At 48.1% G+C, this 22,416-nt stretch overlaps 1 protein-coding gene across 1 annotated transcript in view; it reads right to left on the bottom strand.

The window, feature by feature from the left end:
- The window catches only part of ARSG (arylsulfatase G), a 94,557-nt gene that overhangs the window by 10,261 nt on the left and 61,880 nt on the right, over positions 1 to 22,416 (bottom strand). The window contains exons 9-10 of the mRNA XM_049779483.1: positions 4,159 to 4,267; positions 902 to 1,022 (exon numbers count right to left, since the gene is read on the bottom strand). Coding sequence (XP_049635440.1) covers positions 902 to 1,022; positions 4,159 to 4,267 — 230 coding nt within the window. The remainder of the gene's footprint in view (positions 1 to 901; positions 1,023 to 4,158; positions 4,268 to 22,416) is intronic.

The following is a 22,416-nucleotide window of genomic DNA, read 5'->3' as shown; positions in this document are numbered from 1 at the left end:
AATAATGGGGAAAGATTTCTGATCAAGGGAATGGAGGGTACTTGCCTTGTACGCAGCGGACCCAAGTTTGATCCCAAGCATCCCACATGGTCCCCAGAGCACAGAGCCAGGACTAACCCTTAAGCACTGCTGGGTGTGGCTCCAAAAAAATTTTTTTTTTTTTTTGGTTTATGGGCCACACCCGGTAACGCTCAGGGGTTACTCCTGGCTATGTGCTCAGAAGTTGCTCCTGGCTTGGGGGACCATATGGGACACCGGGGGATCAAACCGCGGTCCATCCAAGGCTTGCGCAGGCAAGGCAGGCACCTTACCTTTAGCGCCACCACCCGGCCCCCATCCAAAAATTTTTTTAAAAAATTTCTAGTGAGCGTGTTTGAGTGCATGGGAGAGACACTTAGGGTGATGAGATACTTGGGATGACGAGAAGGGAAGCCTGAGACCAATATGAGGGCTACAAAGTCCTGGGGACAGGTGGGGAGGGCAGGGGGCAGATCAGGAAGTTGCTGTACTTTGGTGGGTTTGCCTCCTTTTTTACAACATGCTTTCAGGCTCGTGGGTGACCCCTAACTGAGCCCCAACCCCTATCCCTGTTGGGGAGGCGCCCTGGAAGTACCATACCAGAAATGTGTAAGGGCTTCCAGAGTGCCTGAAAAAAATGTAAGCAAAATGATATACCCAAACTGGGTCTCACTGTTAAAGGAGGACTCAGGGTGATGTCTCAGAAGAACGGAAGGGTGTGGGGAAAAAGAGGCACCCCCAAAGACAGTCTTCTCCACCTGGTCTGGTGCTGCTATTCTGCCCAGAAAGCTGCCCCCAGGATTCCCTGTAGGCAGAACAGCTAGACCCCAACTTCCAGAGAGGCCTTCCAGCCTTTGGAAGAGTCCCTGGCTTCTCCACTCACCTTGTGTCCCTGCTGCGACCGGCCTAACAGCACCTCGGACATATCCAGCCCATCCAAGCGCCGACCAACAGGTAAACGGGCCCCGGCCAGGGCCACCACGGTGGGGAGTATGTCCAGCACACTGCAGGAAAAACAAGAGGACAAGGATCCATTCCCATCCTACAGGCCCCGGGGACCCAATTATGCATGGCTCACCCCAACTCTTCCTCCTCCCCCTGGTCCTTCCCTCCAGGCTGCTCTTGGCTCCATTCCTCTGGGCTTCAGTATGGGGGTAAGGGGGTCCACACTAATTCCCAGCCCTGCCCGCTTCTCAATTTCCTGTTCTCTGGGGCATACAGAGAGGGGCCCAGAGGGAGCTCAAAAGGCTTGCCTTGAGCTAGCACTTTTCTTTTTATTATTATTACAAAAGAGTAAATAGTTTTCAGATTACCAAAGAATTTCCAGACACAGAAGGGAGAAAGTTATGCACACATAATCCCTTCCCAAATGAGTCTCTGGTTCATATTGAGGCAAATTCTTTTCTTCATATGACATTTTTTTGTGGGGATGACATCCAGAGGTCCAGGGGTCATTCCTGGAGGGGTTCAGGAAACCATGCGCAGGTAGTACCAGGGATCTAACTGGGATTGGCCACATGTCAGGCAAGTGCATTAACTCCTGTATTATCTTTTATTTATTTAAATGGTTTTGTTTTTAACTCATAAGGTAAAGTTTTACTCAAGATGATGGAGGGGGCCAGGGAGATGGGATAAGGATTAAGGCATTTGCCTGACATGCAGCCAACCCCAGTTCAATCCCCAGCACCCTGTAATGAATTGGTTCCCTGAGCACCACTAGGGGGCACTCCTGAGCACAAAGCTGAGTAGCCCCTCAGTACCATAGGGTGTAGCCTCAGAGCATCACAGAGCAGGGCAGCTGAGGTCAACAGGCAATTGAGGAACAGCCTTCCAAAAAGGGGGAGCAGCATCCACACAGCAGACTTGGGGGCACAGTCTCCGTCATGCTTCCCACTGGTGGGAGCCCCTGAGGTCTGGACAGGGCTCAACCTTCCACACAGCCACAGCAGGGACCAGCCAGGGGGCAGCCCCCACCTCCCTCCTTTCCTGGGCTTTGTCTGCAGTATCCCCCTTTCCAGTCCTGCCCCACTCTCTTCTGTTTGGGGCAAGGGGGTGACAAGGGCTCCCCTGGGTAGTCAACCATTTCCAACTCTGTCACACAGTGGTAGCTTATCTTGGAACACTCATGCTCCAGGAGCCAGCCCACACAACACCACAGAGACAAGGCATGTGGTGTAAGCAGCTGCAGGGTACAGAACATTCTAGTAACCTGGCCAGAGTCTAAGGGTCTTGTCACCAGTCAAGGACATACCATCTGAGAAGGTTGTGGGGCCTCAGCACCCCACCTCACCTCACGCACAATTTGCCCCTCAGAGTCAGACTGTGAGCAAGAGAGAGGGCCAGGGTGCTATGGAGTGTTCTAGAAACCTCTGGGCATGTGGGCCAGCACCAGCTTCTGAGGGGGTTCTCCTTATGATACAGGGAGCCCAAAGGGGAAGCCTCCTTCGGAAGAAAGACATGTCCCCAGATCTTTGCCAAAGAGATGACTCGTGACAGCACCCTGCAGAGAGAGATGGTGTCCAGGATTACAGGATTATTCCTCTGCTAAGGAAGCTCCTGAGACTAACGTCATGGCCTGGGGGATGCACCCCAACTCCAAAAGGTTCTCCTCTTTTTTTTTTTTTTTTTGGTTGGTTTTTGGTTTTTGGGCCACACCTGGCGATGCTCAGGGGTTACTCCTGGCTTTCTGCTCAGAAATAGCTCCTGGCAGGGCACGGGAGACCATATGGGACACCGGGGTTTGAACCAACCACCTTAGGTCCTGGATCAGCTGCTTGCGAGGCAAACACCACTGTGCTATCTCTCCGGCCCGATTCTCCTTTTTTTTTTTTTTTTTAATTTTTAATGTTTCTTTTGTTTTGGGGCCACACCCAGCGGTGCTCAGAGATTACTCTTGGCTCTGCACTCAAGAATCATTCCTGGCAGGCTCAGGGGACCAGATGGAATGCTGAGGATTGAACCCAGGTTGGTCGCGTGCAAGGCAAACGCCCTACCCGTTGTGCTATTGCTCCCGCCCCTGTTTATTTTATTTCTAATAATTTTTTAATTGAATCACCGTGAGACACAAAGTTACGAAGTTGTTCATGATTGAGTTTCAGTCATACAATGTCCTACACCCAATCCCTTCATGAGGGCATATTTCCTGTCACCCACGTCCCCAATTTACCTCCTGTTCTTTTTTTTTTTTTTTTTTTTGGTTTTTGGGCCACACCCTGTGACGCTCAGGGGTTACTCCTGGCTATGCGCTCAGAAATTGCTCCTGGCTTCTTGGGGGACCATATGGGACGCCGGGGGATCGAACCGCGGTCCGTCCTAGGCTAGCACAGGCAAGGCAGGCACCTTACCTCCAGCGCCACCGCCCGGCCCCTACCTCCTGTTCTTCCCTCTGCCTGTCTCGGTGGCAGATATTCTCTCTCTCTCTTTCTCTCTGTATCTCTCACTGTGATTCACAATACTGTCACTGAAAGAGTATCATGCCTATAACTTTATCTCCTTCACCATCCAATTCTCGTCCAGAGGATCTCCATTCCTCATTATCTTAGTGCTCCATTCTCTGCCCTAACTGTATTCCCCCACTCTTTGGACTGGTCTACTCATGAACTGGTCCTCCTGGCCCTCTTCTCTATAGTCCTTGGATATCATTACCTAAAGGGTCTCTTCTTTCCCACCCTGCCTGCTGAGAACGACTGCTTCCTCCCTTCTCTCTAAAACCAGAGGATTCCAGACTCAGTTTGAGGCAGACCTGTGTCACTAGCATGCTAAATCACACGGCCACCTCTGGGATGCTTGCCCGAACCCCAGGGACAGCAGAAGTGGGGCCAAATATCAAAGAGCCTTTCAGAAGCTTGGCCCAGGCCCAAAGGGGTCACACTATTAATGCCCTCTTCTTGGGTGGCTTTCTCTCCAACAGCCAGGCCTGAACAATCTCGGTCAGGGAACATTCTAGTATCCAGCTCCCAGAACTCTCTTCACTGAGATAGGAAATACTCCCATAGCATGACAGTTTTGAGTGGGGACTACGGTGTTACTTACAACCTCCAGGGGTTCTTTTGGGGTGCCCAGCCTAGACAGAAGTGGCACAGCGCCTGTAATTTGGCAGGCTTTATACCCCACTAGCTCCGGGAATTTGAGGTCTCCTACCTTAACAAGGCCGTGCTGGTGACATTGCTGGGGATGGTGCCAGGCCAGTAAGCCAGGGAGGGGACCCGGTGGCCCCCTTCCCAAGTGGTCTGCTTGGCTGAACTGCCCCCTGTGGAAGAGAGGAGACAGAAACTGGTGGAGATGGTTCTTATAAGGCAGTTAATTTTCTTGCTTGGGGACAAGAGTCTCTCTTGTGGGATCTTCCAAGAGTTTCTCTTTTCTTTTTTCTTTTTTTTGGATTTTGGGCCACACACGGTGCACTCAGGGGTTACTCCTGGCTCTTCGCTAAGAAATTACTCCAGGCTTGGGGAACCATATGGGAATCTGGGGATTAAACCCAGGTCAGTAGCATGCAAACCATGTGCAAGGCAAACGCCCTACCACTCCAGCCCCAACTACTTATTTTTGGGAACAAGTCAACATTATTCTTTTTGGGGAGGCTCACCCAGAGACACTCAGGGGTTACTCCTGAATCTGTGCTCAGAAATCGTTCCTGGCAGGCTTGGAGGACCATATGGGGTTCCAGGAATCGAATCCTGATCCGTCCTGTGTCGGCAGTGTGCAAGGCAAATGCCCTACAGCTGTGCTATATCTCCAGCCCCATCATTAATATCTTTGAAGACACTCCTCATGACACTTTCCATCTGCCACAGAGGTCTCCGGCTGGTTAATGGTCAAGATTCTCCAGGGGCTGGAGCAGTGGCAAAAAGGTAGGTCATTTGCCTTGCACGTGACTGACCCAGGACAGACTGTGGTTTGATCCCCCAGCATCCCATATAATCCCCTGAGCCTGCCAGGAGCGATTTCTGAGCATAGAGCCAGAGGAACCCCTGAGCATCACCAGGTGTGGCCCAAAATCAAATAAAAAATAAAATAAATAAAAAGATTCTCGGGGCCGGAGAGATAGCATGGAGGTAAGGTGTTTGCCTTTCATGCAGGAGGTCATCGGTTTGAATCCCGGCGTCCCATATGGTCCCCCGTGCCTGCCAGGAGCAATTTCTGAGCCTGGAGCCAGGAATAACCCCTGAGCACTGCTGGGTGTGACCCCCCCCCAAAAAAAAAGATTCTCCTGGGCCTCCACACCCCAGAACTGCCACACTCTTGGGCAGAGAAGATGCTTAACTCCTTGAACTAGTAAGCAAGCTGGTCTTCCTCATGATATCATGCCAGTTGAAGACGGGCAGGAGGACACATTCATTTACAAAGAGAGAAGGAAAAAAAAAAAAGCAGCAACCCTCCTGCCTCTTTGATCTGCCTCCCGCCCAGCAACTGCCTTGGCACTTGTCATGTTGTGTTTTGTTTTTGCTTGAATTAATGACTTGTGTTCATGCGGTAGGGACAGTGTTCTGAATCCAGCCAACCGCTGGTGGGGAGGTAATTTTAAAAGAAAACACCCAACTTGCAATAATCTATTTATTTCCACTTGGGTCAGAGAGTTATTTTTATAAGCACCCCGTCAAAAGGGAGCCCCAGCTGAAGGCTGAAGAACACTGAAAGCAGAGAGCTCATGTTTTCTGGAAACACCCTCAATGCACTGAACTAATCATGACCAGCCCCTTCACTCCCACACGCCCCCCACACCCTCCTGCTAGCGGGAGCCAAGGATTCCACAAAGTTCGCGTGTCAGAAGCTCTTCCAAAACCGGGCTGGCTTTTACTCACACATCACCACGCTCAAGTGGTTCCCCTGGGTTTGGCTGGCGGGTGAAGAAGGAAGCGATGACGATGACGAGAGGAAGGAGGAGGCCCCCCCATTCTGGCCCCCCAGCCAAGGCTTCCGTCACTCGGTAAATGAAAACCTTTGATGTCTCTTGGCCAAACACCCTGCACGGGAAATGCTCGGCATTCTTGGAATTTTCTCAGTATGGGCTGGGGCAGCCCCCGAGTATCTGCTTCAGAGACCAAACAACTGGCTGGCTTGAATGGTTGAGATGGCGGGGTGTGGAGATTGACAGAAAAAGTGGCAGTGGCGGGGTGCAGGCTCCATGGGCAGCTCTTGGATGTGGCTCACGCATTCCCAAAGAGTAGAAGCTTTTTAGGGGACCCTGACATCTTGATAATCAGGCAGTGCCTGCTCCCCACAACTGTGGAGACCACAGCTAGGCAGGCAACATGTCGCATACATGAAGCTAGCATCCGTTGAAGGTGAGCAGGGAGAAGCCGCCACAGACCTATGAGCTGTGCTCTAGAGACCCACTTCTCCATGGGTTGGGGACACAGAGCCCCCCCCCCCCACCTTTTCAGGGATTATTCCTGGCTCTATGCTAAGAAATTGCTCCTGGCAGGCTCGAGGGACCATATGGGATGCCAGGGACCAAACCTGGGTCCATCTCGGGTTGGCAGCATGCAAGGCAAATGCCCAACCGCTGTGCTATCACTCCAGCCCCACAGAGTCCATTTTTGTGGCTATCCATGAGGCCCAGAAAGCCAACACATTAATGTGTAACCTTTGTCGCATCCCAGTGGAAGAACAAGAGAAGGCATTGTGTCTGATGCAGGTCTGGGTGGGGTTCTCAGTCAGTTACAGGGGGTGATGCCTGGCATTTCAAGGTCACCCCCCTAGCTGCATACAAGCCACAGTGCCTGGGGCCAGAGAGATAGCACAGCAATAAGGCATTTGCCTTGTATCCAGCTGACCTGGACAGACAGGTTTGATTTCCAGCATCCCACATGGTCCCCTGAGCTTGCCAGGGGTGATTTCTGAGTGCAGAGCCAGGAGTAACACTGAGGCATCATCGCCATGTGTGGCCCAAAAACCAATAAATAAATAAATAAATAAATAAGCTGCTTTAATAATAATAAAAAAAAAGACACAGTGAACCAAGACACCTTCATCCCCAGGAAATGTGTCACTGTGTTTGCCTTGTTCTGGCCCAGGCTTCCAGCAGAAGAGTTGGGGGGTTTCCTCTGGCCATCAAATGTGGTTCTTTGCTTAGCAACGCTTCTGTGATGGGGAAATGAATGGATGGAAAAGGCGTTGACAGGGAGAAACCCCTAGATGCGGTCGTTTGGGGCGGGAGAGCTGTAATCAATCCCCCTTAATGCGGTCAAGACAGGCTGAATCTTCAACAGGAAACCAAAGCAAATCTTGTTTGTGCCCGAGGTCCTTGGACTTGAAAGGACTTGAAAGCTGCTCTTTAACTCTGGCTTCCCCTTGAACGTCTGTGTCATTTGTTTGTTTGTTTGTTTTTAGTTTGGGGGCCACACCCGGTGATGCTCATGGGTTCCTCCTGGCTCTGCACTCAAGAGTTATTCCTGGCAGTGCTGGGGCACCATATGGAATGCCAAGAACTGAACCTGGATTGGCCACGTTTAAGGCAATTGCCCTTCCCGCTTGTCCTTTCCCTCTAACCTTTAAACACATATGTCGTTTGCCTGTCTCTAGATGTCTTTGCTCACTTTTTCCACTCTGGAGAAGCCTGTATTCCTCACTTGAACACATTTCTTCCTCTTTCTCCCCCTCACATCTTCCTACGCCAGTTTTGTTCAATAGAAACAACATTGCTTTACTCACAGCAACAAAAACTTAGAAAAGAATCTACAGTGTGGGGCCAGGAATGCGGCACCCTCTGAGTGTGTGAGGTCCTAAGTCAGCCCCTGCATGGCCCCCTTGCAAGGTTGAGAGTGACCCAGGAGTGACCCCAGATCCCCAAGCACCATTGATTGTGGACAGCCCATCCACCCCCAACAACTAGTGTGAAACAAAATCCCAATGTGGGCAAGCAAAACACCTCTTCCCCAACACTCAAGCACAATCCCCCTACCCCCAGCTCTACCACATCACCCCATATCTTCAAGGCTCTGCCAGGAGTGAACCAGCTGGCAGAAATCTAACCAGCAGTCTGGGGATGGGGTGGGTGGGGATTGTAAAATTTACGGACCAGAAACAACTTGCAGGGCCAGAGTGATAGTCAGTGGGTAGGCCACTTGCCTTATATGTGGCCAACCAGGGTGTCTCCCAAATGGTCCCCTGAGGACCTTTAAGAGTAATTCCTGAGCACAAAGCCAGGAAGGAATAACCCCTGAGCATTAACAGGTTTGCTCTGCCCCCACAAGACAAACCAAAGAAACATATTTTAGGGGCCAGACTGATAGCACAGTGGGTAGTGTGTTTGCTTTGTACGTGGCCGACCCGGGTTCAATTCTCAGCATCCCACATGGTCCCTTGAGCCTGCCGGGAGTAATCTCTAAGTACAAAACCAGAAGTAACTATGCCAAGTGTGGCTGAAGGAAGGAGGAAAGGAAGGAAGGAAGTGAGGGAGGGAGGGAAGAAGGGAGGAAGGAAGGGGAGGGACGGAAGAAGGAAAGAAGGAAAGAAGGAAGGAAGGAAAGGAGGGAGGGATGGAGGAAGGAAGGGAGGGAGGGAGGAAGGAAGGGAAAGGGAGGGAAGAAGGAAGGAAGGAAAGGAGGGAGGGAGGGAGGGAGGAAGGAAGGGAGGGAAGGAGGGAGAGAGGGAGGAAGGGAAGGAGGCAGGGAGGAAGGAGGGGAGGAAGGAAGAAGGGAGGGAGGAAGGAGATAAGAAAGGAACGGAGGGAGGAAGGGATGGAGGGAAGGGGGAGAAGAAAGGAAGGAAGGGAGAGAAGAAAGAAAGAAAGAAAGAAAGAAAGAAAGAAAGAAAGAAAGAAAGAAAGAAAGAAAGAAAGAAAGAAAGAAAGAAAGAAAGAAAGAAAGAAAGAAAGGGAGAGAGAAAGGGAGAGAGAAAGGGAGAAAGAAAGAAAGAAAGAAAGAAAGAAAGAAGAAAGAAAGAAAGAAAGAAAGAAAGAAAGAAAGAAAGAAAGAAAGAAAGAAAGAAAGAAAGGAAGGAAGGAAGGAAGGAAGGAAGGAAGAAAGGAAAGAAGAAAGGAAGGAAGAAGGAAGAAAGGAAAGAAAGAAAGAAAGAAAGAAAGAAAGAAAGAAAGAAAGAAAGAAACAAAGAAACAAAGAAAGAAAGAAAGAAAGAAAGAAAGAAAGAAAGAAAGAAAGAAAGAAAGAAAAGAAAGAAAGAAAATATCTTGCTAAAAATCTTGTGGCACCCAGGGACATTCTAAACATCATCATTGGCTGTTCACCTGATGACTGCATTGAACCCTTGGGCAGCCTTTGAAGCTAAGTAGACTGAGAAGCTCAGAGATGGAGCCATTGGCCCAGAGTCCCCACAAGCAAACAACAGAGCCAAGGATGAATCCAGACCCAGCTGCACGCCTACACTCTCCTCCATGAAACCTTTGAAGTCAGGGGGCTCAACCCTGAATGCATATTAGAACCATCAGGCATTGGTGGGTGTGGGTGTGGTAGTAAGTTGAGGTCACACCCAGCTGTGCTCATGAATCATTCCTGGCTCTGTGCCAGGGATCACTCCTGGCAGTGTTTGGAGGACCACATGTGGTGTCTCGAATTGAACCCAGGTCAGTTGTGTGCAAAATCAATGCATTAACCCCATCCTATCTCTCCAGTCCCGAATTTTGGGTTTGGTTTAGTTTGGGGTGGGAGCTGACAGGGAATACCCTGTCAGTGTTCGGGAGTCATTTGTGGTGATGCTAAGAGGGACCAATTGGTGCCAAGAATCACACCTGGGTCTATTGAGCTCTCTCCACTCTGAAAAAGAGCTTTTAAAAGATGCCAGATCCAGGGTTCCCTTCCGAAACTGTGACTTTGCTAGTCTGAGTAGTTCTGTGCATTACTATCTCCTAAAGCTCTTATGAGGGGCTGAATCAATAGCACAAAGGGTAGGGTGTTTGCCTTGGTTTTTTTTTGTTGTTGTTGTTTTGTTTTGTTTTGTTTTGGGGCCACACCCGGTGGTGCTCAGGGGTGACTCCTGGCTATCTGCTCAGAAATAGCTCCTGGCAGGCACGGGGGACCATATGGGACAACACGGGGGACCATATGGGACACCGGGATTTGAACCAACCACCTTTGGTCCTGGATTGGCTGCTTGCAAGGCAAACACCGCTGTGCTATCTCTCTGGGCCCTGTTTTTGTCTCATTTTATGCCTTGAATTTTCCTTAAAAACTGGAAATTGAGCTCCCAATATGATTCAGCAATACTATTCCTAGAGATATACCCTAGGAACACAAAAACGCTGTACAAAAAATGCCCTCTACACTCCAATGTTTATCACAGTGCTATTTACAATAGCCAAAATCTGGGAGCAACTCAGGTGCCCTACAACAAATGAGTGGCTAAAAAAAGGTGCTACATCTATGCAATGGAATACTACATAGCTGTTAGAACCAATGAAGTCATGAAATTTGCTTATACAAATTATAAAAACTATAATATTTAAAAATGTTTAATATATTTAAAATTTTAAATATAATATTTAAAAAATTATTTTGTGGCTGACCTGGGTTTAATCCCTATCATCCCTTATGGGCCTCTGAGCTTGCCAGGAGTCATTTCTGTGCATAAAGCCAGAATTTCTTTTTTTGGTTTTTGGGTCACACCCAGCCGGGCTCAGGGGTTACTCCTGGCTCTGCGCTCAGAAATCACCCCTGGCAGGCACGGGGGACCATATGGGATGCCGGGATTCAAACCACCGACCTTCTGCATGAAAGGCAAACACCTTACCTCCATGCTATCTCTCCGGCTCCATGAATTTCTGAGCCAGTCATTTCTGAGCACCACTAGCTTTGATCTAAAAAGCCAAAACAAAAACAAAAACAAAAACAAACAAAGCTCCAGCAATCTCTGGTCCTTTCCCAGGAAGGAGGATGAGGGCCCAGACCTGAAAGTTGACACAATACATTTCAAAACACAGCACTTCATATGTGCTTCCTATAAAAATCACAAGTTTTTATACCACCTACCACCTTTGATCTATACCATGGGATCACAAAACAGAATCACAGGGCTGGAGAGAAGAAATAGCACAGCGGGTTAGGAGCTTGCCTTGCACACATAGCCAACTGGGGTTGGATACCCAGCACCACCAAGAATGTCTGCTGAATCTTCAAGGAAGAACCACCACTGTCCAGGCAAGTGGAAACAGAGATTAAACAAATGGAACTACATTAAACTGAGAAGCTTCTGCACTTCAAAGGAAACAGTGACTAGGAGACAAAGACACTAGGATATAATGGGGTGGGGGTGGGGTTTCAGAGGCAGCTATAATCAATTTGGCTGGGGTCTCCTGGACACTGACCTTTGGGGGTTAGCAGGAAACTGTGAGACTTTGTATCCCAAGCCTGCCAGGAATGATCCCCGAGCACAAATCCTAAGCACCTTTGGGTATAACCTAAAACCCAAAATCAATGAACTAAACTAAAAAAATATGTGTTGTTTATTTGGGGGCTACACCCAATGATGCCCCTATGGCCTTGCCTTTACACTTACTCTATTGGCTTTGCCCTTAGATTTGAAGTGCTCAGATGCAGGTCTCTCTCTTTTCTTTTTCTTTCTTTCTTTTCTTTTTCTTCTTTCTTTCTTTCTTTCTTCTTTCTTTCTCTTTCTTTTTTCTTCTTTCTTCTTTCTTTCTTTCTTTCTTCTTTCTTTCTCTTTCTTCTTTCTTTCTTCTTTCTTCCTTCCTTCTTTCTCTCTCTCTTTCTTTCTCTCTCTCTTTCCTTTCTTCCTCTCTCTCTTCTTTCCTTCTTTCTTTCTTTCTTTCTTTCTTTCTTTCTTTTTCTTTCTTTCTCTCTCTCTTTCTTTCTTTTTCTTCCTTCCTTCTTTCTCTCTTTCTTTCTTTCTCTCTTTCCTTTCTTTCTCTCTCTCTTCCTTCTTTCTTTCTTTCTTTCTTTCTTTCTCTTTCTTTCTTTCTTTCTTTCTTTCTTTCTCTCTCTCTTTCTCTCTCTCTCTTTCTTTCTTTCTTTCTTTCTTTCTTTCTTTCAGTCTTTCTTTCTGTCTGTCTTTCTTTCTTTCTTTCTCTCTTTCTCTCTCTCTCTCTCTCTCTCTCTCTCTCTCTCTCTCTTTCTTTCTTTTTTTTTTTTGGTTTTTGGGCCACACCCGGCAGCGCTCAGGGGTTACTCCTGGCTGTCTGCTCAGAAATAGCTCCTGGCAGGCGCGGGGGACCATATGGGACACCGGGATTCGAACCAACCACCTTTGGTCCTGGATCGGCTGCTTGCAAGGCAAACGCAGCTGTGCTATCTCTCCGGGCCCTCTTTTTTTCTTTCTTTCTCTCTTTCTTTCTTCTTTCTTCCTTCCTTCCTTCCTTCCTTCTTTCTTTCTTTTTTCTTTCTTTCTCTCCTTTTCTTTCTTTCTTTCTCTTTCTTTCTTCTTTCTTTCTCTTTTCCTTTCTTGCTTCCTTCCTTTTCTTTTTCTTTCTTTCTTTCTTTCTTTCTTTCTTTCTTTCTTTCTTTCTTTCTTTCTTTCTTTCTTTCTTTCTTTCTTCTTTTTTATTTCTTTTCTTTCTTTCTTTCTCCCTTCCTTCCTCCCTTCCTCCCCTCCTTCCTTCTTTCTTTCCTGTCTTTCTCTCTCTCTCTCTTTCTTTCTTTCTTTCTTTCTTTATCTTTCTTTCTTTCTTTCTCCTTTCTTTCCCTTTAATTCTTTCTTTTTCTTTCTCTTTTCTTTTTCTTTCTTTTTCTTTCTTTCTTTCTTTCTCTTTCTCTCTTTCTTTCTTCCTTCCTTGCTTCCTCCCTCTCTTCCTTCCTTCTTTCTTTTCTTCCTGTCTTTCTTTATCTTTCTTTCTTTTTTCTTTCTTTCTCTTTCTTCTTTCTCCTTTCTTTCTTTAATTCTTTCTCTTTTGCTATTTCTTTCTCCTTTCTTTCTTTCTCTTTATTTCCTTTCTTTCTTTTAAAATTTATTTATTTATTTATTGGTTTGGGGGCCACACCCGGTAATGCTCAGGGGTTACTCCTGGCTATGCACTCAGAAATTGCCCCTGGCTTGGGGGACCTTATGAGACAACCAGATCAAACCGTGGTCCGTCCTAGGTTAGCTGCGTGCAAGGCACTACCACTTTGCACCACTGCTCTGGCATCACCAGAGAGTGGGATAGGAGCTAGTCCATACCTGGTAGTATTGAGGGCTACTTCTGTCTTAGTGTTTATTTATTGGTTGCTCCAGTGATGCTTGCAGCAGAGTTCCTCTGGCTATATAAGATACCAGCAGAACTTAACAAGAAAGAAAAAACATCTAACCCCATCAAAAAATGGCGAGAAGAAATTAACAGACATTTCCTCAAAGAAGAAATACAGATAGTCAAAAGACACATTTAAAAAATGCACCACATCACTATTCATCAGGGAGATGCAAATCAAAACAACAATGAGGTGCCATCTCATGCCACAGAGACTGACACAAATCACAAAGAACAAGAACAACCAGTGCTGGCATGGATGTGGGGAGAAAGAGACTCTTATTCACTGCTGGTGAGAATGCCATCTAGTGTAGCCTTTCTAGAAAGTTTTAAGTTTTCCTTAAAAACTGGAAATTGGGGCCCGGAGAGATAGCACAGCTGCGTTTGCCTTGCAAGCTGCAGATCCAGGACCAAAGGTGGTTGGTTCGAATCCCGGTGTCCCATATGGTCACCTGTGCCTGCCAGGAGCTATTTCTGAGCAGACAGCCAGGAGTAACCCCTGAGCAACGCTGGGTGTGGCCCAAAAACCAAAAAAAAAAAAAAAAAAAAAAAAAAAACCCTGGAAATTGAGCTCTCATATGATCCAGCAATACTATTCCTAGAGATATACCCTAGGAACACAAAAATGCTGTACAAAAAATGCCCTCTGCACTCCTATGCTTATCACAGTGCAATAATAATAGCCAAAATCTGGGAGCAACTCAGGTGCCCAACAACAAATGAGTGACTAAAAAAGGTGGTACATCTATGTAATGGAAACTACATAGCTGTTAGAACAAATGAAATTTGCTTACACATGGATGGATATGAAGATCATTATGCTGAGTGAAATGAGTCAGAAGGAGAGGAATAAACAGAATAATCCCACTCCTTTGTGGGATATAAGGGGAAAGAAAGACATTGTGGGGATGATATCCAGAGACAAAGAAGATGAGAATTAGGAAGACCAGTCCATGGTCGGAAACTTGCCACAAAGAGCAGTGAGTTAAAGAAGGGTATAACTGCACTCACCACTCTTTGTGGTAAGCTTCATACCATGGTCCATCATCTCTATAGAGTCCTCATCTCTATTGTCTCTGAGTGTTATTACAATAATGTCTTTTTTTTTTTTTTTTTTTTGGTTTTTGGGCCACACCTGGTAACGCTCAGGGGTTACTCCTGGCTATGCGCTCAGAAGTTGCTCCTGGCTTGGGGGACCATATGGGACACCGGGGGATCGAACCGCGGTCCGTCCAAGGCTAGCGCAGGCAAGGCAAGCGCACCTTACCTTTAGCGCCACCGCCCGGCCCCACAATAATGTCTTTTAGGGGCCGGAGAGATAACATGGAGGTAAGGCGTTTGCCTTTCATGCAGGAGGTCATCGGTTCGAATCCCGGCGTCCCATATGGTCCCCCGTGCCTGCCAGGAGCGATTTCTGAGCCTGGAGCCAGGAGTAACCCCTGAGCACTGCCGGGTGTGACCCAAAAACCACAAAAAAAAAAAAAAAAAAAAAAAACAATAATGTCTTTTATTTTTCTTAAAACATAGATGAGTAAGTCTAATCTGTGTCTAGCTCCCTCTAACTACACTAACAACTATCATGACAATGGTAGTGAATGAGAGAAGTAGTGTGCCTGCGTGGAATACAGACAAGGGATGGGGAGGAGAGGGATGGGGGTATTGGTGGTAGGAAGGTTGCACTGGTGAAGAGGGTGTTCATTTTTTATAACTGAAACCCAACTACCAACATGTTTGTAATCACAGTGATTAAATTTGTTTGTTTGTTTTTGGCGTCACACCTGGCAGCGCTCAGGGGTTACTCCTGGCTCTATGCTCAGAAATCGCTCCTGGTAGGCTCAGGGGACCATATGGGATGCTAGGATTCGAACCACCGACCTTCTGCATGCAAGGTGAATGCCTTACCTCTATGCTATCTCTCTAGCCCCTAAATATATATATATATTTTTTTTTTTGGTTTTTGGGCCACACCCTGTGACGCTCAGGGGTTACTCCTGGCTATGCGCTCAGAAGTTGCTCCTGGCTTCTTGGGGGACCATATGGGACGCCGGGGGATCGAACCGTGGTCCGTCCTAGGCTAGCGAAGGCACCTTACCTCCAGCGCCACCACCCGGCCCCCTAAATATATTATTTAAAAAAAATAGAGAAGGGTATTATATGAAAGGAACATTCATAGCACCACTTCATTAACAGCAGTGCAAACTAGTGTCAGTGGGGGGTGGGGGAGTAGAATGCCCAGGCAGAGGAGGATGGGTGGGAGAGAAGGGGACATCAGGAAGGGTAAGAGGGAAACTGGGGGCATGGGTGGTGGGAAATACGCATTGCAGAAGGTTGTTATACATTGTATGACTTAACTCAATCATGAACAACTTAATCTGTGGGGAAAAAAAACTAAAGTATGGACAACCTTGTAACCATAGTGTTTAAATTAAAAATAAAAAAAACAAGAGAGAGAGAGGAGAGAGAGAAGGGGAGAGAGAGAGAGAGAGAGAGAGAGAGAGAGAGAGAGAGAGAGAGAGAGAGAGAGAGAGAGAGAGAGAGAGAGAGAGAGAGAGAGAGAGACTGCTGAGGGCAGAGCCAGGAGTAAGTAAGCCCTGAGCATCGCCGGGTATGGTCCCAAACAAAACAAAACAAAAAAACAAAGGTGGATCACAGAAATCATAAGAGCCCCTGATAAACCCATAAATGAAACTTCTAGGCACTTTTGATACCCAGAGGTGGGTCTGAGCTGAACACATCTTCCTGATTTGATCAGATTAAGCCCCTGAGTGTCTGTTGCTTTTGGCAGAGTTTGTTAGTGGAGAGGAGAAATGCGTGTCCAGGGGCAGGAGGAGGCGTTCGATGCACTTGTGGTTAGTTATGATTCTAATTAAGGCAGGACCTCTTACTTAAAGCCATAAATATTTAGCCTCGGCAACCAAAACATAAACAGAACCATGATTCATGAAACTCGCTTGCTTGCACTGCCCTGGCTATGGAAATATGGAAATGCAATGGTGTGGCACAGGGCCTGGTGGGTGCGGTGGGGGGGGGGGGTGACTCGAGGAAGCCTCACAAGTGTCCCACACTCGGGTAGGGTCTTTCCCAGGAAGGCCCCAAAAGCCAGGGTTCACTGAGTCACAGTGGCCACAGAAGGGGGTGCCTTCAGAACAGGAGAACCTCGAGACATTCTGGTTTTTGGAGCCTGAAACCAAACACCCAGACTCTAATTCAAGATGACTGAGAAATGTCTAGAGTTAGAGGAACCCTTTGGTGCCTGAGCTTAGCTTCTGATTCCAGGGTTACTTTTTCTTAGTATGTCAGCCTTGGGAAAAATTCATTTTGCGGGGGGGGGGGGGGGGGGGATGGAACACAGCCAGCAATGCTCAGGGAGTCACTCCTGACAATGCTCAGAAGAGCCCCACAGCAGTGCTGGGGTTGAACCAGGGTCAACCATAGCAGGGCAAGTGCTTTACCACAACATCACCTCTCTGGTCCCCAGAGTTCCTCTGTCTTTGGGGTGGGGTTGGGGTTAGTCCACACCTGGTGGTATAGAGGGCTACTCCAGTCTCAGTGTTTACTTATTGGTTGTTCTGGTGGTGCTTGTAGGACTATGCAAATGCCAGGGTCCAAGTCCAGGCCTTCTGCATACAAAGCACAGACTTTTTTCCCCAGCAGAAGAGATCTTCAGGCAACATTCTTTTTGCTTTATTTGCTTTGCTTTGTTTGCGGATCATACCCAGCTATGCTCAAGGGTTACTCCTGGCTTTGCAATCAGAAATCACTTCTGGTGGTATTTGGGGAGCAATATGAGGTATCGGGATCAAAACCAAGTCAGCATCACGCAAGGGAAACATCTTACCTGATATACTCTAGTTCCAGCCCTCTCAGGCAACATTTTTGTTTGTTTGTTTTGTTTTGATTGTTTTTAAGCCATATCCGGTGACACTCAGGAGTTACACCTGGCTCTGCACTCAGAAATTACTCCTGGTAGGCTGCAGGGACCATATGGGATGCTGGGGATCAAACCAGCATCAGCTGCATGCCATGCAATCACCCTACCTGAACTATTACTTCAGTCCTCTTAGGGAACATTCTTTTTTTTTTTGGGGGGGGGGAGGCACACCCAGCAGTGCTCAGAGTTACTCCTATCTCTGTGCTCAGTGGTCAATCCTGGCATTGCTTGGGGGACCATATGGAATGCCAGGAATTGAATCTTGGTGGTCACATGCAAGGCAAACACCCTACACATTGTGCTATCTCTCTGGCCCTCACAGGCAATGTTCTTAAACCCCCCCCCCTTCAGTCTCAATATCCCGGGGTAGGAAATCTGAGATGATGAATTAAAATACTTTCAGCAGGACCTTCCTTAGGCATCGTGCCAGCCTCCCCAAAATGCCAACACACGCGGTCTAAATGGGAAACAAATGACAATAAAACAAGTCATAGACAGGAAGGAGTGGAGCCTGCAGGACCCTGGAAAAAGGCACATGTGGAGCTAAACCCTCCAAGCTCGCTTCTCTCTCCTGATTCTGCGGGTCACAAGACCAGGCCCTCCAGCACTGGCATTTCCAGTTCCCTCATGCTCCCCCCAACACTTAGGAGAAAAGACAGTGTTGGGTGGATGGCACCTGCCGGTCAGCAGGACATGTGTATATGCGGTTTGCATAGACCACCACCCCTGTTGGAAAAATGTGTTCTAAAACACCGTCGAGCAGCAGGTGGGGCTTCTAACTGCAAACATGTGGGCCGGAGTGCTAGCACGTTTGCCTTGCACTTGGCTGACCCTGGACGGACCTGAGTTCGATCCCTGGCATACCATATGGTGCCCAGAGCCTGCCAGAAGTGAATTCTGAGCTCAGAGCAGGTGTAACCTCTGAGTGCCGCTGAGTGTGGCCCCAAAACCAAAATAAGAAATAAAAATAAAACCTAAATACAAACATGCACTTATGCAAACACGCACTTAGAAGGGTCTTAGTTTTCTAAAATGTCCATGATCAGCCCCAGGCCTCTAGCTGGCCCGGATTGGTGCTAAGTGTGGTAACCAGGACATTCCAAGTTCAGTGGCCAAAGATTCCAAAGGATATTCAATTCCTCTACAGCCCCCCTCAGCTGGTCCTGCCCCTCAGCCAGTGTCAACAGCCAACATCCGGACCCCAGAGAGGAGCGAATGAGAGTTCCCTCCCCCTGCTGCATTCTGACTTCTCCCCACTTCTCATCCCAAACAGGATACAAGGCCCCCCACCCCAGTACGCCCAATACGGCATCTTCCCAGTGGGAAAAGTTATGTAACCTTTGATAACATCAGCGACTAGCCACCAGGTCTTCTAAAGCCAAATGCAACAGAATGTTTCCTCATCACGGAGGGAAGGAAGGCACAATTCTGCTCTTCAAATAAAACAAGAAACATTTTTTCCAGACAGAGACACAGTCAGCTGATAGCCAAACAAGGGGAGGAAGTAGGCAGAGAGGGTGGGCTGGGTACCCCCGCTGGAAGGTGGATGGTGAGAGAATCTAGGTGCCCGGGGCAGGCACCTCATGTACTGAGTTGAAGAGGTGCTTTGTCCTGACTTCCAAACACCCCTGCATAGCACAAACTAAGTCTCCCCACCACCACCACCAATAGCCTCCTGGTGCACGGGGCAAACATGAATCCAGGAGACGCTGCCTCATCCATCAGCTGAGCAGGCAGCTTGTCCAGGAAAGGAAAGGGAAGGCAAGGAGTGGGGTATTGGGAGCCCCCCCAGGGATCCAGGAGAGGCAGCATGAGAGCTGAGACATGGGGGGGGGGTTGATGCTGGGTACTGTTTGTCCTGCTGGTTGTGAAAACATTGACCGTCTCCTCTCTCACATGTGCTGGGAAGTTAATTCCTTCCAGTGGGATATGCAGGAGTCCTACAGGAAGGGAGAAATTGCAAGGAAGTTCAGTGGGACCCTTGGCTATGTGCCTTCCATGCAAGGTTCCTCATGGCTTGATCCCTTGACTTGATCCCTTCCGGTTACTCAGAGACCCCAGTGAAGAGGAATAGGCTGTAACCCAGTGGGGCCAGTGGCTGCTCTGAAGAATTAGAAGGAGGGAAAGGTTCCACTAAAACAATACATCCTTTCTGACTCCCCGGAAAACAGAACAGCATCTGGGGGCAAGAATGATAGCACAACGGGAAGAGCGTTTGTGTTGCTTGTGGTCAACCCAAATTTGATCCCGGGCATCCCATATGGTCCCCAGAGCCTACCAGGAGTGAATCCTGAGTGCAAAGCCAGGAGTAACCCCTGAGTGCTACCAGGTGTGGCCCAAAAAACAGAAAGGAAAAAAAGGAAGGAAGGAAGGAAGGAAGGAAGGAAGGAAGGAAGGAAGGAAGGAAGGAAGGAAGGAAGGAAGGAAGGAACGAAGGAAGGAAGGAAGGGAAGAGAGAACGAAAGAAAGAAAAAGAAAAAAGAAAGAAAAAGAAAGAAAGAAAGAAAGGAAGGAAGGAAGGAAGGAAGGAAGGAAGGAAGGAAGGAAGGAAGGAAGGAAGGAAGGAAGGAAGGAGGGAGGGAGGGAAGGAAGGAAGGAAGGAAGGAAGGAAGGAAGGAAGGAAGGAAGGAAGGAAGGAAGGAAGGAAGGAAGGAAGGAAGGAAGGAAGGAAGGAAGGAAGACAGACAGACCTGCATCTGGGCACCTCTAATCTTCAAATCTAAGGACAAAGCCAATAGAGTAAGTGTAAAGGCAAGGCTATAGGGGCATCATTGGGTGTAGCCCCCAAATAAACAACAACTTTTTTTAGTTTAGTTCATTGATTTTGGGTTTTAGGTCATACCCAAAGGTGTTTAGGGATTTGTGCTCGGGGATCATTCCTGGCAGGCTTGGGACACCAAGTCTCACAGTTTCCTGCTAACCCCCAAAGGTCAGTGTCCAGGAGACCCCAGCCAAATGGATTGTAGCTGACCAGTAGGGTTTATTTTGTTGTTTTGTTTTTTGTTTGGGGGTCACACCAGGCGGCACTCGGGTTATTCCTAGCTCTGCACTTAGAAATCGCTCCTGGCAGGCCCAGGGGTCCATATGGGATGCTGGGAATCGAACCCAGGTTTATTCCAAGTCAGCTGCATGCAAGGCAAATGCCTTATTGCTGTGCTATTGCTTCGGCCCTTGCTCTGTAGTTTGACCCCTTCTGCCTCATAGCATAAGCTCTGAACTAGTTTTAACTCACCCTTCTCCTTACTTAGCTCACACTGACCTTTAGACTCGTACACCTCCTTAAATGAGCTCACACTCACATGTAGACTCCTCCTGAGGCGACTCACACACCCACTTCGACTCACATCCAGACTCCAGAGGCACCACACGCATTTAGGTCCTCCTTAGATGGCTCCTATGCACTCATATTAGATTCCTTCATACTCCTTAGACAGCTACTCAGCCCTTGGGTAAATCCCTTCTCAGCTCTTTGGGTGCCCCAGCTTTGTCAGCCCAGATGCTGGGGAGGTTCGGTGGGAGAAGGAAAATGCTGATGGCTTCAGAGAGCCCGACCTCTGGAATCTGCATTCAGTTTAGGAAATGGTGCCCCGCCTCCCCTGGACCATGTTTGCTCCACTGTTAGGGTGCTTCTAGACCACTCCCACCCATTGAGGTCCTCAGCCCTGTGCTTGTCTTCTACTGACCCCAGGAGACCTCATTCTTTGAGAGTGAGAAGGGTTTGCCCTGTGCTGGCAGTTGCATCGGTTGCATCATGGGAAGTTTGTTAGGCGATGGCCCAATTCCTGGCCTCCGACACCCCCTGAGGAAATGACCTGGCCTTTGCTTTTTTGTTTGTCTTGTTTTGTTTTTGAGCCACACAATGATGCTCAGGGGTTACTCCTGACTCTGGACTCAGGAATCACTCCTAGCAGGCTTGGGAGATTATATGGGATTCAGGGGATGGGACCTGGGTCAGCTACAAGACTTCATCCCTGCTGTACTATTGCTCCGGACCTTATGGCCTTGCCTTTGCACTTGCTCTATTGGCTTAGCCCAGTGGTCGGCAAGTCGTGGCTATCGAGCCACATGCGGTTCTTTACACTAAATTTTGTTTTGGTTTGGTTTGGTTTTTGGGCCACACCCGGAGGTGCTCAGGGGTTACTCCTGGCTGTTTGCTCAGAAATAGCTCCTGGCAGGCACGAGGGACCATATGGGACACAGGGATTCAAACCAACCACCTTTGGTCCTGGATAGGCTGCTTGCAAGGCAAATGCTGCTGTGCTATCTCTCCGGGCCCCTACACTAAATTTTTAATGCGGCTCCTCTGTGTGCCAGGCGGCTGCTCCAGGAGTCAGGACTCTGCTCCTCTGTTAGTTAGCCTCTGTTAGTGCGCACCCTGTGTGCAGCCCGGGTGACCGACTCCACACAGCTCTGATCAGAACCAAGGCCAATATTCACATTAGTGTTTGTGACTTTGTCAGCCATTGTCAGGATGTAATTTTCTCTACATCGTAAAGCAAATTTTATGGATTTTAACGTTACCTATAAATAATATTGTTCTATAGTTTTTGTTTTATTAGTTGTGTTATTTGTATCCTTCCGACCAACAAGTCAGTCCTTTATGGGGCTGACTGATGGAGGGATGGAGGATGAGGTCTTTCTCCTCCAGCTCAGGCCACGCATCTGCCACCCTTTTCAGCTGGCAATTCTGAGGCGATAGCGGCGGGTAGAAAACTCACAGGCAGTCAGGCTTTAGGAGACCTTAACTTTATTCCATGGATAAGGCTGAAGCAAAAGCCCTAGAATCAGCCCCAGAAAAAGCTCATGCCTTCCACAGACCCTTGCTTTTATACATCCGAATCAGGTACCACCCTAGGGTGGGAGCAGAATGCCAGGTCACACCCTAGGGTAGGGCACAATCACCAATCAGGGTAGGATCAGTAACATAATAATCCCATGGAAATGTTTACATACACAACACGGACCTATGTGGATACTTGCATGCAGAATACTCTCAATAAAAACTTATTGAAACTAAAAACAATATACCATCCTATGTATTTTAGGTTTTAAAAATGTGGCTCTCGGGCCCGGAGAGATAGCACAGTGGCGTTTGCTTTGCAACAGCCGATCCAGGACCAAAGGTGGTTGGTTCGAATCCCGGTGTCCCATATGGTCCCCTGAGCCTGCCAGGAGCTATTTCTGAGCAGACAGCCAGGAGTAACCCCTGAGCACCGCCGGGTGTAACCCCCCCCCCCAAAATACTAAAAACAAAAAAAAAATGTGGCTCTCAAAATAAATTTCAATCATGGTTTTGGTGAGAGTTGGCTCAGTTGAAAAAAAAGGTTGCCCACCA

The sequence above is a fragment of the Suncus etruscus genome, chromosome 1 (genome assembly GCF_024139225.1).
Source record: "Suncus etruscus isolate mSunEtr1 chromosome 1, mSunEtr1.pri.cur, whole genome shotgun sequence".
Classification (NCBI taxonomy): Eukaryota; Metazoa; Chordata; class Mammalia; order Eulipotyphla; family Soricidae; genus Suncus; species Suncus etruscus.
This window is presented reverse-complemented; position numbering and strand designations above follow the sequence as displayed.